Here is an 18,429-nt window from a genome sequence, read left to right as displayed (position 1 = left end):
GACAAAATGGGGTTTTCTTGGCAAAGATACTGGAGTGCTTTGCCATTTTCTTCTCCAGTGTCCCCATTTTATAGATGAGGAAACTGAGGCAAATAGAGGTTAAGTGACTTGCCAAAGTCGAATGGCTAGTGAGTGTCTGAGGCCAGATTTGAACTCAGATTTTCCTGATTCCAGGCCCAGTGTTTTATCCACTGTGCCACTTCCATCTTTATAGGACCTTCCAAATTTTGTGTTTTCCTGGCGTGGTCTCCTATGTCTCAGAGACACCTTCACTTCAGATAAGGCATCTGTGTTGGATCTCTGACATTCATTATGAAATAAAGTATTTAAGGAACCTCAAAAGGAAGGCCAAAGTATGAGTTGGCATGAAATTGAATTGAACAATAATGAGGGAATCTATAGCCATCCCTTTTGTGTATCTTTATATGGTTCATCGATATACAATTTTTTTTAAACCTACTTTTTCTACAGGAAGATAACTACCAAGTGACATTTGTTTAGGAGGTTATAGACAGAAATTGTATTTTTTACTAATGACTATGTATTTTGCTCAATGCACTTTTTCATCAGCTCCCTATTTCAGAAAATAGCATTTTTTTAAAAAGAGGAGGTAGTGTATATGCCCTTAAGACTTTTACTGATGTAACCAAAACTTTCGATATGCTTAGTATCATTTGAGAGAATTATTATTATTATTATTATTATTTTTGGCGGGGCAATGAGGGTTAAGTGACTTGCCCAGAGTCACACAGCTAGTAAGTGTCAAGTGTCCGGGGCAGCTAGGTGGCGCAGTGGATAGAGCACCGGCCCTGGAGTCAGGAGTACCTGAGTTCAAATCCGGCCTCAGACACTTAACACTTACTAGCTGTGTGACCCTGGGCAAGTCACTTAACCCCAATTGCCTCACTAAAAAAAAAAAAGTGAGGCCCCATTTGAACTCAGGTCCTTCTGAACCCAGGACCAGTGCTTTATCCACTACACCACCTAGTTGCCCCTCATTTGGGAGAATTCAAATCTTGACCTGACTTCATTAGCATGGATTTCTAATCAACTTAGATCATTACTGGAAGAAACTACTGGTTTCACTGGATAAGAGATCAAATTTAAATGCTTGAATACTATATAGAGCTCTAACAAAAATACCAGATGCATCAGGTAGATACTGACACAGTACATTTCAATAACATGGGGGTTTCAACAAAAGTTAAACAGGAGCAGAGGAAACCTTCCTGAATTCCTGTTAAATCACACACTACAAACCAAACCCAAACCAACTCTATTAAACAAGAGCAAAATAGATGAGAACACAAACTCACGGGAGCCAAAGGAGGATCATGAATGGAACAACTCGAATCCTCTGGTACTAAGAGTGGTTTCGTTTTCTCACAGCTGTGCTGACTTAAGAGGGTATCAGCATAGTTGGGTTGGGGAAATATCAAATGGCTCTTCCGAGAGTCAGTGGTGAGAGAAACCTCATGAGAATAAGTCTGGAGAAAAGCTTGAACCCCATCGATGCCCATGAACTGTGAAGGAGGGACACCCGCTAAAGGGTCACTGCCTGAACCTAAGAGCTGGGAGGTCCGCCACCTCCATATTCTGAGTGCCAGCAAGACAATGACGAAGGCAAAGAACAAGGAGGAAACTGAAGCTACAGCAATGACTAAGTAGAGTGTGAGGCTAGAGTCTTCGAGATTAGAGGAGGCCTCTTGGCCGCTAAGGTCTGAGAGGATTTCAGGGATGCTGTCTGCTACCGCTACTGTGACACTGATAGTAGCAGACAGGGAAGGTTCCCCTTTGTCAGAGACCACCACCACCAGACTCTGTTTGAGAGCGTCTTTGTCCATGAAAGCCCTGGCAGTTTTGATTTCTCCAGTGTGCAGACCCACAGAGAAGAGCCCGGGTTCTGTGACCTTGAGTAGACGGTAAGACAGCCAGGCGTTCTGGCCAGAGTCTCCATCCACTGCCACTACCTTGGTCACCAGGTAACCTGGCTCTGCAGATCGAGGAGCCAACTCCACTCCTGTGGAACCATCTGTTGGGAAGGTAGGGTACAGGATTTCCGGGGCGTTGTCATTTTGATCCAGGATGAATAGAGTCAGAGAAACATTGCTACTGAGAGGTGGATTCCCTGAGTCTCGAGCTGTCACTCGAAACTGCAAGTCCCGGAACTGTTCATAATCAAAGGATCGTAGAGCATAGAGGATGCCATTCTCTGAATTAATGGAGACGTAGGAGGATAGAGGTGCCTCATGGAAGACGTCCTCCTCAATAGAGTAAGTGACACGAGAGTTCTCTTCGCTGTCTGGATCACAGGCAGTCACAGAATAAATGGAAGCCCCCCTAACGTTGTTCTCCTCGATGTAGGCAGAGTAGGATGCCTGACCGAAGATAGGAGGGTTGTCATTGGTGTCTGCCACCTGCAGGAAGATGTGAGTGTCTATGGACAGGGGCGGGGTTCCCTGATCTATAGCTGTTATGGTGATATTGTACGTGGAAACTTTCTCTCTATCTAGGGCTCTGTCTGTCACCAAACGATGATAACTATCGATTGATTTTTCTAGTTTAAAAGGAAGATTTTTCGGGACGGAGCAAGTGACAAGGCCATTCTCCCCCGAGTCTCGGTCATGCACGTTTAAAAGGGCAATTACGGTCTCTGGGGGGGAATTTTCTGTCACTGGGTTAAATAGTGAGGTGATAGTCACTTCCGGGCTATTGTCATTCAAATCCAAGACTGTAACCAGCACTTTAGCTCTTGCTAAAAAAGCACCGCCATCCTCAGCTTGTATTTCTAGTTCATAGAAGTTCGATTTCTCATAGTCTAGATCTCCAGAGGTTATTATTTCCCCAGTCCTTGCGTTAAGCTGGAATATTTGTAGTTCTTTTTCATTCTGTCTCCGGAATGAATAGGTCACTTCCCCATTGACTCCCTCATCTGGATCAGTAGCGTTCACCGTGAGCAGCTGGGTCCCCCTAGGCACGTTCTCGGGAACACTCACGCGGTACACTGACTGAGTAAACACTGGCGCGTTGTCATTGGCATCAAGGACAGTCACGCGGACTTGAGCTGTGCCGGAATGCACCGGATCTCCGCCATCCGAGGCCTTGAGGATGAGGTGGTAAACAGGCTCCTTCTCTCGGTCCAGAGCTCGCTCCAGAACCAGCTCTGGGTACTTGGCCCCGTCAGCTCCGTTTTGCATTTGCAGAGAGAAGTGGTGATTGGGATTCAGCTCATAGCCCCGGAGAGAATTCATGCCCACATCCGGATCAAATGCTTCCGGAAGAGGAAATCGCATTCCGGGAGCTGCAGTTTCAATGATTTTAATTTCTACTTGTTCTACCTGGAATTTCGGCACATTATCATTAATGTCTGTTATTTCCACTTCTACTGCAAAGAGTTTTACTTTATCCTCCACCAGTACATTGAAATTCAGCCGGCACTGGGCGCTCTGACCGCAGAGCTCCTCCCTGTCTATTCTGTCCGCGGTGACTAAGCTGCCGCTTCTGATATTCAGAGCAAAATGCTGCTTCTTACCTCTGGAGACGATGCGGACTCCGCGTTCCGCCAGCTCCCGCGACTGCAGCTCCAGGTCCTTGGCCACGTCGCCCACGAAAGAGCCCTTCTCCATCTCCTCGGGCACCGAGTAGCGGATCTGTGTGGCCCCAGTATTCCCCAACATCCCCAGGAGAAAATAAAGCAGGACTCGCCCTCTGCAGTCCCGGCGCCTTTGAAAAGCAGCCATCGCTTTTTTGCAGAGAAATTATCCGGTTTTCCAGTAATGCAGACTATGTTTAGATCACTTCTTGTATCCTCTGTATCCCAGGCAATCAGCATCCAAAGGTTGAGTCCCGAGCTTGGAGGACACAGTGGCTGCGCCTCTGTGCAGCTCCAGACTGTGTATGTCTGATATTCCGGGGCTTTGTGCTTTAAGAGTTGTGGGTAGTGCTGGATCGCTTCACGCAGTTCTCTTCCTGATTGGTGAACAGCGGCGCCCAGAGTCCTAACAAATTACTACACTCGTGAACACATTGTTGGAAAGAAAAGGAAAACAACCCAACCTTTATTATCGTTGTTTCTTGTCCCCCATTCTCCCCTTATTTATTACATTTTGTAGGAAGTTGCCATTCTTTTGTTTTGGGGGTCAGGGGTGGACAAAAGGAGATAAACCTCAATGCTATAATTAAATGTTAAATGCCAATAACATTTATTGGTCATAATTTTAACTCTAGCATCCTTTTCACATTTGGCAGATTTCCACGAATGTCTTTGAGAAGCGTTCTTTATTCCTCCTATGTATTTCATAACGAAAGGAATACTTTTGCTTTACTTTCCGTCTCTTTTGGAAGTAGTAATTTAAACATTCCAACCCCTTTTAGGGTCTGCGGTCTTAGTATGAGTTTATAAAAGAATACAACCCTTATTAAATATACAGCATCACAGGTTTGTCCTTTAGGATTTCATTTAACCAGCACCGTCGGATATTAATATTGTTTGGAGGACAGTTTTACTATGAGGTTTTTTCTTTTCTTTCTAAAATATTTTTGGAAGAAAATATAGAGGAAACTTTTTCTCCTCTTGCAATGCCTAATTTTCATTGAGAGACACAATTTGGAAGGTTACTTAAATAAATAATTTAATGGACCTGTTATTTCACTTGCCGCAGGAAACTACCTTTACCACAACTGCTCTGTAAATCATAGTCTAAGTGAGTTGAAAGTACTGAGAGGTTAAGGGACTTACCCAGGTTTACACATTCAGTATAGGTCAGAGGCAGAATTTGAACCCACATCTTCCACACTCTGAGACCTTTACCCTATCCATTATACCAAGCTGCCATTCTTAAATACATCCTCATTGGACCATCAAATTGATGGGATTCAATAATTCGAGCAATGAATAGTAATTACATAAGTTTGACACTTGCACACGATATGTGTAATTAAAGAATTATGTAAAAATTTGCTATTCGGGATGACTTTCTGAGAGAGAGAAGGGATTGATGCTTGGGGTTACTATGATGGTGTAAGAAATGGAAGATATCAATAAAAACATATTTTTAAAGGTGAAGAAAGAAGTATGCGTCCCAACTCTACTGTTACCCTGTAAGAATGTGTAATGCAGACTACTTTCTGTGGAGATGACTCTGGACAATTTGTGTTCTATTTTCAGGCACTTCATTAGAAAGACAAGAACTAGGGGCAGCTAGGTGGCGCAGTGGATAGAGCACCGGCCCTGGATTCAGGAGGACCTGAGTTCAAATCCGACCTCAGACACTTTACACACTAGCTGTGTGATCCTGGGCAAGTCACTAAACCCCAATTGCCTCACCAAAAAAGAAAGAAAGACAGACAGACAGACAGAAAGACAAGAAAGACAAGCTGAAATCTTTACTAAGCACACTGAGGAAAAAACCCAACAAAACAATAAAAAACCAAACTGATAAAGAACCTTAGATGATGACTTCAGATCTGTATTAGAAATGAAGGGAGAAAAAAAAGAAATGAAGGGAGAAAGCTTGGTCACAATTAATCGAGTTCCAGGGGCTTAGGTCTCCAAGCAACAAAATCTAGTTTGTAGAATGAAAGAAAAAATGGATAGGAGGGTAGGGAGTTGTGCGTATTGATAGAAACATAGTAATCCTTATTTCCCTAGAAATATTTTCCTGTAGCAGCTAAGTAAAGCCAAGGCTCGAAAAGAGATTGCTTTTGGCTAGGAGAAAAGCTGGAGCGCATTTTGTATGGAGTAAACTTGAAGAACAGCAAGCTGACATAGATTCAGTAAATGAGAACAAAGAAGAAAGCGTCTCCTGAAGTTACGACAAAGATAGAAAGCAATAGGAACTAAAGGAGAAGAAAGATACTCAATCATATCTTAGCGTTTGCATTAAACCTTCCCCACCTCCCCAACATGCTTGGATATATAATATTTGTTTTAAAAATAACTAGCCATTTCCTCACATTAATAAGGTTTGGTGAATCGAGGAGGAGGAAGGCACTCTTCAGGATAAGTATTACTGCAGTTCTTGAATTCGTCAAACTACCCACACCCAGGTGGGTATGTATATAAAATAAATGTGCAGGGGGCAGTTAGGTGGCGCAGTGGATAGAGCACCGGCCCTGGAGTCAGGAGTACCTGGGTTCAAATCCGGCCTCAGACACTTAACATTTACTAGCTGTGTGACCCTGGGCAAGTCACTTAACCCCAATTGCCTCACTAAAAAAAAAAAAAGAATAAAATAAATGTGCAGCTTTGGTCAAGAGACTAAAACGCTTTGAAGATTGAAATGGCAAAGCCAGGATTACTAGATCACAGTTTTGTGATAGGCTATGACTTTGCTGAAAAGAGTCGCAAACTTTGGTAATGATGTGTTTTGGAGGAAATGTGGAAACAATGTAACAATGAAAAAGAAAAGATAGTCAGAATGAAAGCTCACCATAACTAGAGTCTCAGGGTAGGAAGTTGCATCGCGGACGCCAAAAGGTGGATATGAAGACCGAGATGAATCAAAGGAAAGGAGATCTTGTCCTGGATTTAAGGGACCGCTGCATATGGGGACGTTAAGAGCTGTCTTTCCCTGCTCCGTGGTCACACAGAGATTGTAGGAATAAGGCAAAGTACCCTCGCTGTAGTTTGTAGGAAGACCAGGTCCAGGCTTAGAGCAAAGATTTGACTGGAAACAACCCCACACTTTGGGACTGGAGGATTTCCGAAGGCGCAGTGTTATGGCCAAAATCACCGTGACGAGAAATAACACTGAGACTAGAGCCAAAGCTATTACCAAGTAGAATTGTAACTCGGATTGCAGGTCTGATGTATCAGAGCGCTCCTCTTTCATCTCAGGCAGCGCTTCTTGCAAGCTGTCTGCAAAGACCAGCTGCAGAGCTACAGTGGCCGACAGAGGGGGCCGTCCTCCGTCCTGCACCGAGATCAGAAGTCGGTGCCGGGTAGAGTCTCGTTCAGTTAAAGCCCGAGCTGTCCGGACCTCGCCTGTTCGCAGCCCCAGGCTGAAGAGCCCCGGATCCGTGGCCTGTAATACGTGATAGGCTAGCCAGGCATTGTGTCCCGAGTCAGCGTCCACCGCCACCACCTTGGTGACTAGGTAGCTAGGTTCAGCTGAGCGAGGGACCATATCGAAGAGGGCTGAACTGTCTGGGCCCAAAGTAGGATAGAGGATGTTTGGGGCATTGTCATTTTGGTCCAAGATGAACACTTGCAGGGTAACATTGGCACAGAGGGCAGGAGAGCCCGAGTCACAGGCTTGAAGAATCAACTTGAAGTTTCGGACCTGCTCATAGTCGAAGGAGCGCTGAGCGAAGATATTCCCTTTGTGGCCACTGACAGACACATAGGAAGATAGTGGCACAGGAACTAGGTCACTGTCGATGATGGAATAGGACACCCGGCTATTCTCCTCTAGATCCGGGTCAGAAGCCGAGACTCCAGCAATGGAGGCTCCAGGCGGGTTGTTCTCAGGTACGTGAACGACATAAGAAGGGAGAAGGAAAACAGGAGGGTTATCATTAACGTCACCAACAACCAGGGTGAGGATTTTGCTGGTGGAAAGAGAGGGGTTTCCTTTGTCTATGGCGATCACGGTGATGTTATACTCTGGGGTCTGTTCTCTGTCCAGAGGACCATCTGTCATCAATTTGTAAGAGTTTTTTGAAGAAGACGATATTTTAAACGGGACGTTACCTTTTATTTTACAAGAGACCTCTCCATTGTGTCCAGAGTCTTTATCACGTGTTTTGATCAAGGCAATCACGGTGCTGGGCAAAATGTCCTCTGGAATTACAGATGGTATGGATTGTAATATCACCTCTGGAGCATTGTCATTTACGTCTACAACTTCAATTTCAACTGTGCACTGTGTAACCAGTCCACCTCCATCCCTAGCTTCCACCACCAATGAATAGTCTTTGTTTTTTTCAAAATCGATATTCTCTGCAGTTGTAATTTCCCCGCTATTAACATCGAGATTAAATACGTGCCAGTAGTCTTGACCTGTGTTTCGGAAAGAGAAGGTGATTTCTGCGTTGACCAGCTCATCTTTGTCCGTGGCCATCACTTGCAGCACGGAGGAACCCCGGGGCAGGTTCTCTGGAAGACTGACTCTGTAGATGTTCTGGCTGAAGACTGGGGCATTATCATTAGCATCTGTGACCTTGATCCGGATCTGTGCGGTGCTGCTTCGAGCAGGGTCTCCACCATCAACAGCAGTAAGGAACAATTGATGAGAACTCCTCGTCTCCCGATCCAGGGACTTTTCCAATACCAGTTCTGGGTATTTATGGCCATCTCTATTCTGCTTATTTACTAGTGAGAAATCAGTGTTGGGACTGAGTTGGTAATTTTGAAGAGAGTTGATGCCGACATCTGCATCCTGTGCTGATACAAGGATAAATGTGGCCCCTGGCAGGGTAGATTCGCTTATTTGCAAATCAAAGGCATCTTGACTGAATTGTGGTGAGTGGTCATTAATATCCTCTATCTCCACGGTTATGTGAAAAAAATTTAGTGGATTTTCCGCGACTGTTTCGAAATCGAGGGCACACACAGGCTTCTTCCCGCATAACTGCTCTCGGTCTATTCTTTCTCTGATCACTAGTTCCCCGCTCTCCGCGCTTACAGCAAAGTATTCTCTCTCTCCGCTAACCCGCAGTTTCCGTGCCCTCAAGTCCCGGACTTCCAGCCCCAAATCCTTAGCGAGGTTCCCAACCACAGACCCTTTCACCATTTCTTCTGGAATAGAATATCGGATTTGTTCCGAAAGCGCTAGGCAGAACAAAGACGCCAAGAAAGGAAACAGTACCTGCGGCTTCAGTACCCTGACCGTCTGGTTTTCCATTCTTCTTTCGTTATCCAGCTTTCTCTCCAACTCAGGGAAGCCCGGTTTTCCGTTTCCAGTTGTCACTGGGATCCTAAGCGTCTGTGCGTACCCTTACTCGGTGTGCCCACGAATCCGTGCAGGGTCTCCGGTGTATCTAGCGCGAGGAACTAAATGCCTGCTCTCTTCTAAGATGAGATCCCTGTGACTGCACAGAGAATCGCTCAAGAGAAAGCTTCAGTAAAATGGATGTTTCAGCTCTGTCTCTGTGCTGTCCGACAGCGGCGCTCAGAGTCCTCAGTGAAAACTGCAGTCTTTGACACATCAGCATATCCAGCTAAAATTTGTTTTCAGCTTCTGCCCATTGTAGCATTTCACTGCTTGGAAATCCCGTAATTTCGTCTCTATTTCTTACTCTTTCTAGGTCATCAGAAGAGCCACTAGCTTTTCTCCCTTTTCCTCTTTCCCCCATTAAGTGGCCTCTGGTTCCAGTTACAATCATTCCATTTGATTTTTGCCCTCGTTTCAAGGGCAAGATTTCTTGAGCATTACCCTCCATTTCTACTTTAATTCCACACCGAAATAATATACATTTACGGTAGCCCATCACCACTGACAAAATATCATAGAAAGCTGTGTAGCCTAATTAAATTGAAAATGATGCCGTGGTGAATAGAATGATGGGTTCAAATTCTGTTTTAAGAACTAAGCAACTGTGACTGAACAAAAGCCTCTCGGATTCTGTTTCCTCAAAGGGGGATAATAATGAATTACTTCACAAAGTTGTGGGGTTCAAAGTAAAGTGCTTTAGTATCTCTTTGCTCATTATAGTTACCATCTCCGGTTTCCATATTTCACTATCCCTCTACACATTCTGTTCTCAATTAAGAAAAAGACTCTCTCCATGTTTCAATGCACAATTTTCAATATTTCCTGCTACCTACACCAGTCCTACAGTGTTGGACAACAGGAAGGCACCTAACTCTTTCAAGCCCCTAAAAATAATTTTAGGCAAGATGATATGAACTCACTAAATAAGGACTTTCTAAACTCCTATTTTTGCCATTGCAGAGTGATGTGAACATCAATATCACTGGAAGTTTATTTGGGGCATTTTTGCACTCTAAGGAAAGCTATCAGCCTGCTCAGTCTGTATTGGGTCAAAAAGTATGAAGGTAATTTATCTAATGACTTGCCCCCTCTTCATTGAATACTTGTCCCATTTTAAAAAATCATTTTTCTTTCTTTTTTTTTTTGCAGGGCAATGGGGGTTAAGTGACTTGCCCAGGGTCACACAGCTAGTAAGTGTCAAGTGTCTGAGGCTGGATTTGAACTCAGGTACTCCTGAATCCAAGGCCGGTGCCTTATCCACTGAGCCACCTAGCTGCCCCTACTTGTCCTATTTTTAAAAATTATAGAGCTCTTTGGGATTGGAACACTTTTTCTTCTTTCTTTTTTAAAGCAATGAATGCATGTTTTATGTTTTTCTCTTAGTCTGTCAGGAATTTAATAAACCAAAAGAAAGTTTTTATAAGATTTCGACCCAAGTGAAACCATCCTCAGTTACTATAGCAGGTTTGCAACTCATTTTACAATAAGAGAAGACAAGGAAATTAAATTATTTTTTACATACAAATTATCAGAAGACTCACGAAATTGTGTTCTTTTCAAGATCAGAGAGATGACTAATAAAAAATGTGTCAGCCATTGAATTACATGCAAATACTGTATGAATACACAATTAAATGACATCAGGTTTCGACTTATATTTTCATTGACTTGAGGAGTTATTTGACTGATTCAATTGAATCACCTTATTGTTTGGACATTACGTATATACAGTGTATCTCAAAGTTAACACTACAAAGTGCAGGAAAATACCAAACTTTCTTTTTAATAGCATTAAGTATATAATTGACAAGATGTAATCAAACCCACATATCACCACATTAAGTTGCTCCACTTTATTGAATATCTATCAATATGAACACCCTCTTCGAATATTGACACACACCTTACACTGATAACACAGCATCTAGGAGGAACTAAGAGACAAGGGATTTGCAAATGATTACTTTTGAAAAGCCGTAGAAGACTGAAGAACTTCTAAATAGCCTGTATTGAATCTCAGACTAAGAATCTGCTTTAGACCTATCCCTAAGCTTCTTCTGAATGGTCTAGGAGTTTGTCCAGATGCTTGTAACTTTCTGTAGTCATGAAATTATAATTCTACTCAGAAAAAAAGCTAAACGAGTCACTTTTAATTCCTCATTTGAGATGACGGATTGTAAAAATGAAGTGACCTTGTACAACTTAGGCAGGTTTAATATATACTTCTTACATGAATGAGTAATTAAGTAGACTTATGGACACATTCAACAGCTCAATGATTCACAAAGATCCTACACTATGACCAGATAGGATTTATACCAGTAATTCAGGGCTGGTTCAATATTAGGAAAACTATAGGCACAATTGACTATATAAATAAGAAAACCAACAAAAATAATATTATTTTAGCAATAGATGCAGGAAAAGCTTTTGAAGAAATAAAATACCCATTTTCGTTAAAAATCATAGGAACAAATTGAGCTTTTCTTAAAATTATAAATAATGTCTATCTAAACCCAAGGGTAAGCCTTATCTCTAATGGGGATAAACAAGAAGCCTTCCCAATAAGATCAGAAGTGAAGCAAGGAAGTCCTTTATACCTTCATTATTCAATATTGCACTAGAAATGCTAGCTATAGCATTAAGACAAGGACAAGAAATCGAAGGAATAAGAATAGGTAAAAAGGAAACGAAACTATCATTCTTTGCCAATGATGGCATACTAAGAGAAGCATAGAAAATAAACTAAGAATCCAGCTGAAACAACTAACTTTAGAAACTTTGGAAGCTAGAAAACAAACCCACATACATTAGCAGCATTTCTATATATTACTAACAAAACCCAACAAGAAGAGATAGGAATAGAAATCCCATTTTAAAATAACCACGGACAGTATAAAATACTTGGGAGTCTACTTGCCAAGACACTCTCAGAAAGTATATAAACACAATTAAAAAATATATATTTTTCACACAAAGAGAGATCTAACCAATTGGAGAAATGTGAATTGAGCATGAGTAGACTGAGCCAATATAATAAAATGACACTTCTAACTAAATTAATTTAGTTATTCACTACCATGCCAATCAAATTACCAAAGAATTATTTTATAGATCTAGAAAAAATCATAACAAAATTCACTGCAAGAACAAAAGGTTAAGAATTATCAGAGGAATCAATGAAAAATAAGAAGGAAGGCAGTCTAGTAGTACCAGATTTCAAACTATATCACAAAATGATAATAATCAAAATAATCTGGTACTGGCTAAGAAATAGAGTGGTTGATCAGTGGAATAGATTAAGTAGACATGGAAGTAAATGACTATAGTAATCTAGAGTTTGATAAACCAAGATCCAAGCTCTTGGGGGCAAGAACTCACTAGTCAACAAAAACTGCTGGGAAAACTGGAAAGAAATTTGGCAGAAACTAGCATAAAACAACATCTCACAATACTGAGATAAAGTCAAAATTGGTACATGACTTCGACATAAAGGATAACATAAGTTAGGGGAACATGGAGAAAATTACCTATCAGATCTGTGGATAAGGGAAGATTTTATGACCAAACAAGAGATATAGAGGATCTTGGAAAGTAAAATGCATAATTTTGATTACATTAAATTAAAAAAGGTTTTGCACAAATAAAATCAATGCAGCCAGAATTAGAAGGAAAGAAGGAAACGGGGATTTTTTTTTTACAGCAAGTTTCTCTGATAAAGGCCTTGTTTCTCAGATATATAGGGAACTGAGTCAAATTTATAACAATAAGAATCATTATCCAATTGATAAATTTTTTGATCAAGGAATATGAACAGGAAATTTTCAGAAGAAATTAAAGCTATCATTAGTCATGTAAAGTGCTCTAAATCACTAATAACTAGAGAAATGTAAATTAAAATAACTCATACACCCACTGGATTGACTAACACGAAAGAAAAGGAAATGACAAATGTGGGGGAAAATAGGTATACTAATTCATTGTTGATGGAATTGTGAATAGGCCTAATCATTCCAGGGAACAATTTTGAATTATGCCCAAAGGCCTATAAAACTGTGCCCACTTTTTAACTGCACAGTAAAATTACTAGGTCCAAAGATATTTTTAAAAGTGGAGGAGGACCTATGTGTACAAAAATATTCATAGCAGCTCTTTTTTTGCAGTAGCAATGAATTGGAAATTGAAGACATGCCTACACATTGGTGAATGGCTGCACAAGTTGTGGTATATGATTGTGATAGAATACTATTGTGCTGTAAGAAATAGCAAGGAGAATGGTTTGAGATAACACTGAGAAGACTTATATTAACTGATGCAAAGTGAAGTGAGCAGAACCAGGAGATCATTTCGAACAGCAACAGTAATACTGTAACAATGGTCAACTGTGAGATTTACCTACTCTGATCATTACAATGATCCAAGACAAAGGACTCATGATGAAAAATGCTATCCACCTTCAGAGGCGAACTCTGAGTAAACAGTGAAGCATATTGTTAAACTTTCTTTATTTTTCTTGCTTTTGGAGAAATGCAACATAGCTATTATGGTAATATATTTTGCATGATTTCACGTGTATAGTTGGTATAATATTGTTTGCTTTCTCAATGGGAGGGGAAAGAACTAAAGGGAGGAAGATGATTTAGAACTCAAAGTAAAAATTAATGTAAAAATCACTCATACAGGTAAGAAGCATATGTTTATGGCAATGCTGAATTCAAAGAGTATGGGAAGACATATGAACTGTTACAAAGTTAAGTAATCAGAACCAGCAATACAATATGCACAAGGACTACTACAAAACAGATGGAAATAACAAAATCAAAGGAGGAATTAAAAGTCATAAGCAAAATGACCACATTTGACTTTAGAGAAGAATTGAGAAAATGCAACTCCCTCCTTTCTTTGCAGAGACTATGAGTGTGAGATATTGCATACATTGTTAAAAATGGTTGATGGATTTACTGGTCTTGTTGCACTGCCTTTTTTTACCTTTATTATGAGGAATGATTTACTAGGGAGGGATGGGGGAAGGAATATATTTGTGAACAAATGTGATGTAAAACAAAAGATGCCAATGAAATGAAATGAAAATAAAATTTAAAATGGTAGAAATATAGGATAAAAAACATAGAAAAGGCCTCATCAATCAAACAAGCAAAACCATAAAGGATGCCATCCTACATGGTTCATATTTTAAACATTAGCAGGAGAGTAAACCAAACCAAATCCAATATATTTTTAAACATCTTTCAAACAAAAAGTTTAACCTTATGTATCCCAAGAAAAAGTCAACCAAAACCCAAGGAATATAATAAATTTTTCTTCAAAGCAAAGATTAGGAAAAATTAGACTCACTTGAACAAAAGCAGATTCATCTTTGCATTCTTGCAATTCTTTGGCTGTTGATAAAGGTTCCTTTTTATCACAGCTCTGAATACTTAGGAGAGTGTCTGCATAGTTGGGTTGGGGAAATATCAACTGGCTCTTTGGAGAGTTTGTACTGAGGGAAACCTGGTGGGAATAGGTCTGAAGAAAAGCTTGTACTCCATCGATGCCTGCAAACTGAGTGTCAGGGACACCTCTAACATAGTCATTATTTGATTCCAATAGCCCTGATGTCCTACACTGGCACAACCTGAATGTCAGTAAGACGATGATGAAAATAAAGAACAAGCAGGACACAGCAGCTATAGCGATGACCAGGTAGAACGTGAGGCTAGAGTCATCTGAAGACTTAGGAGCTTCTAGGTTGCTGAGGTCAGAGAATATCTCAGGAATGCTGTCAGCTACAGCTACTGTGATACTGACTGTGGTAGATAGAGAGGGTTCCCCATTGTCTGAGACTGCAACTACCAGCTTCTGTTTAAGATTATCTTTGTCTATGAAGGCCCGGACAGTCCTAACCTCCCCTGTGTGCAGTCCCACGGAGAAAAGCCCAGGTTCAGTGACCTTGAGGAGATTGTAAGAGAGCCAAGCATTCTGCCCGGAGTCTCTATCTACTGCCACCACTTTCGTTACCAAATAGCCTGGCTCTGCAGAGCGAGGGGCCAACTCTACTCCAGTGGAGCCATCAGTAGGAAAAGTGGGGTAGAGGATTTCTGGGGCGTTGTCATTCTGATCCAGGATGAACAGAGTCAGAGAAACGTTGCTACTGAGAGGAGGGTCACCAGAGTCTCGGGCTATTACTCGTAGTTGCACATCTCGAAATTGTTCATAATCGAAGGATCGTAGAGCATAGAGAACTCCTGTCTCTGGGTTGATGGAGATGTACTCTCTCTGAACGTCACCCTCAATGGAATAAGTGATATGGGAATTCTCTTCACTGTCGGGGTCACTGGCAGTTATGGAATAGATAGATGAGCCGCTGGGGTTGTTTTCCGGAATGTAGACGGAATACGACGTTTGACTAAAGCTGGGAGGGTTGTCATTGATGTCTGTAATTCTCAGAGAAAGTTGAGTAATTGTAAAAAGAGGAGGAGTACCTTGATCAGAGGCTGTCACTGTGACGTTGTATTCGGAGATCTGCTCTCTGTCCAGAACTCCTTCTGTCACCAAACGCTGATAATGATTAAGAGACGGTTGGAGTTTGAAAGGCAGGTTAGCTGGTATCAAACAAGTGACATAACCATTTTCCCCAGAGTCTCGGTCATATAAATTGAAAAGGGCAACGATTGTCCCAGGTGGGGAGTTTTCTGGGACTGAACTGGTGAAAGAAGTGATGGTCACTTCTGGGGCATTGTCATTCACATCCATGACGTTAATAGCCACTTTTGCTCTTCCAACGAGGCCTGGTCCATCCTTGGCTTGAATTTCTAGTTCATGAAGCCTGGCTTTTTCATAATCCAACGACTGCTTAGTTAGAATTTCCCCTTTATGGGAATCTAAGTAAAAAATATCTGAAACTGGTCCTTTAAGATTCTGGAATGAATATGTCACTTCACCGTTGATTCCCTCATCCCCATCTGTAGCGTTCACTCTGAGTAGCGTAGTTCCGACCTGCACATTTTCTGGAACACTCACGTGATAAACAGGTTGAGTAAACACTGGCGCATTGTCATTCGCATCCAACACAGTCACGCGGATGCGGACGGTGCCAGAGAGGACTGGATCTCCTCCATCTGAGGCCACCAGGACGAGGTAGTAAACAGGCTCCTCTTCTCGATCTAGGGCCTGTTCCAGTACCAGTCCCGGATATTTGGCTCCGTCGTCTCCAGTTAGCACAAGTAGAGAGAAGTGATTACTCGGGCTCAGCTGGTAGTTCTGGAGGGAGTTCACTCCCACATCTGGATCCCACGAACTGGGAAGCTCAAATTGCGTTCCCCGGGGGGCATTTTCATTTATTTTAACATCTAATTCTTCTGATTGGAAACGAGGGGTGTTGTCATTGATATCTTTTATTTCCACTTCTATGAAATACAGTTCCATTCTATCCTCAACTAGAAGCTCAAAACCTATGAAACACTGTGCGTTCTGGGCGCAGATCTCTTCCCTGTCTATTCTGTCAGCTGTGACTAAGTTGCCACTTCTGACATTCAATGCAAAAGGCTGAGTCTTACCTCGGGACACTATTCGAGCTCCGCGCTCCGACAGCTCCCGCGGTTCCAGTCCCAGGTCCTTGGCGATGTCACCCACGAAAGAGCCCTTCTCCATCTCCTCGGGCACCGAATAGAGGATCTTCCTGGCCCGGGTCTCCCAAAGCGTCCCCAGGAGAAAGCAAAGCAAAATGACTTCCCTTCTGCGATTCCCGAGCTTCTGTCCAACCGCCATTGTTGCAGTGTTGCAGAATTGTTTTATATATTCTCTCTAGAGCACCATGTCCAGAGGAGTGGTGGGTTCCTCGGAGTTCAGTCAATCAGCATTAAACAGTGGATTTCTGTGTTCAGAGACTGAATTTCCGTGCTGAATTTCCTCTGCTGCTTTGTGTCTGATTTGCTGGTGTTTTAGAAGCCGGAGGGCGGGGATAGTCCTGCCGGATCTCAAGATGTACATCTCTTCTTAACTGGTGAACAGCGGCGCCCAGAGTCTCTAACTATTACCACACCATCAAGTAAAGAAAATTATTCTAAATTATTCTAAATCTTCGTCCCGTTATTTCTCTTAAACATAATGAAAAGCAATGTCTTTGTTACTTCTTATCTGAAATGCAGCGACGATAAATTGTTATTATAATTATTTGCAGCTGTTTCCCTGAAAACACCACCGTTCTTTTGGTTAAACCAACTTGACAATGAACTGTTCAACATTTCTGATCAGTGACTTAGGTAAAGGCAAGACATGACAGCATATTTATCAGATTTTCAGGTGACTCAAAGCTGGAGAAACACCTATCCTGCTCTAGGACAGATCAAGGATGAAAAAAGATCATTACAGGACTAAGGCATTGGGTTGAGTCTACGCAGGTAAAAGTCAGTAAGGACACATGCAAAACCTTACAGTTGGTTCAATAAATAAGCTTTACAAGTAGAAGATGGTTGAGGGAATTATTAGACAACAGTTTGGAAAAGATTTAGGTATATTGCAAGTTGTGTGTGAGTGTGCATCTACACACCCACACACATGTAAACATAAACTCAATATACATTAACCGTATATGATATGACAACAAAAATAACCAATGTAATTTTGTGCTCCATTAAGAAAACACTTCTGATAATAAGGAAGTGATAATTCTTCTGTAATCTTCACTGATCAGACCACATCTATAATACTGTGTTCCATTCCTGGTGTTGTGATTTAGGAAAGACATTGATAAACTTCAGAATATGCAGAGGAGCAGATAGGTTGCACAGTGTATAGAGTGCTGGGCCTGGAGCCAGGATTCAAATCCAGCCTCAGAAACTTACTAGCAGTGTGACCCTGGGCAACTCACTTAACACTATTTGTCTCAGTTTCCTCATCTGAGCTGGAGAAGGAAAACCATTCCAGTATCTTTGCTAAGAAAACTCCAAATGGGGTCATGAAGAGTCAGACATGACTCAACAACAACAACAATTTAAGATAAATACAACTGAGATGGAGAAGGGCCTGGAGTCTAGACTCAGTTGAAGTAATTGGAGATGGGTACCCTGGAAAAGAAAAGACTCAGGGAAGCATGTAAAGCATTTTCAAGTATTTTCAAAGACTGTACTATAGAAGATAGATTAGATTTATTCTTTTTGGCTCCAGATGACAGAAACCAGTGCAATGGGTAGAAGTTGAAAAGAAGCAAATTTAGGCTTTATGACAGGAGAAACTTCCTAATCATTAAAACTATTTTAATGTGGGGTGCATCGCCTTGGAATGTGCTTCCTCTTCATTGGAGATTTGAATTGCAGGCTGGATGACCACTTGTGAAATATGTTGTATTTGGGATTCTTTTTTGCATATAGATTGGACTCCTTGGCTGCTGGATTCTTTTCCAACTCTGAAATTCATTATCCTCTGATATTTCTATTATTTCTCATTTTCTTATTTTCCATTCTGAGACTCAATGGAAACATTCCAGAACTTCCCA

The 18,429-nt window shown here is 41.6% G+C and overlaps 1 protein-coding gene across 17 annotated transcripts in view; it reads right to left on the bottom strand.

The window, feature by feature from the left end:
* The window catches only part of LOC122740066 (protocadherin gamma-C4), a 249,367-nt gene that overhangs the window by 101,580 nt on the left and 129,358 nt on the right, over positions 1 to 18,429 (bottom strand). The window contains exon 1 of one of the 17 annotated variants that reach the window (XM_043981877.1): positions 14,292 to 16,857. The exons of 14 other annotated variants lie outside the window; for them this stretch is intronic. In XM_043981877.1, coding sequence (XP_043837812.1) covers positions 14,292 to 16,703 — 2,412 coding nt within the window. In that variant the 5' untranslated portion in view covers positions 16,704 to 16,857. Of the gene's footprint in view, positions 1 to 1,316; positions 3,904 to 6,431; positions 9,010 to 14,291; positions 16,858 to 18,429 lie in introns of those variants that run through there. 2 more of the 17 variants (XM_043981875.1, XM_043981866.1) reach the window with 2 other exon arrangements.

Source organism: Dromiciops gliroides, chromosome 2 (genome assembly GCF_019393635.1).
Source record: "Dromiciops gliroides isolate mDroGli1 chromosome 2, mDroGli1.pri, whole genome shotgun sequence".
NCBI classification, from domain to species: Eukaryota; Metazoa; Chordata; class Mammalia; order Microbiotheria; family Microbiotheriidae; genus Dromiciops; species Dromiciops gliroides.
The sequence above is the reverse complement of the archived record's forward strand: the minus strand, read 5'-3'. Positions and strand labels throughout refer to the sequence as shown.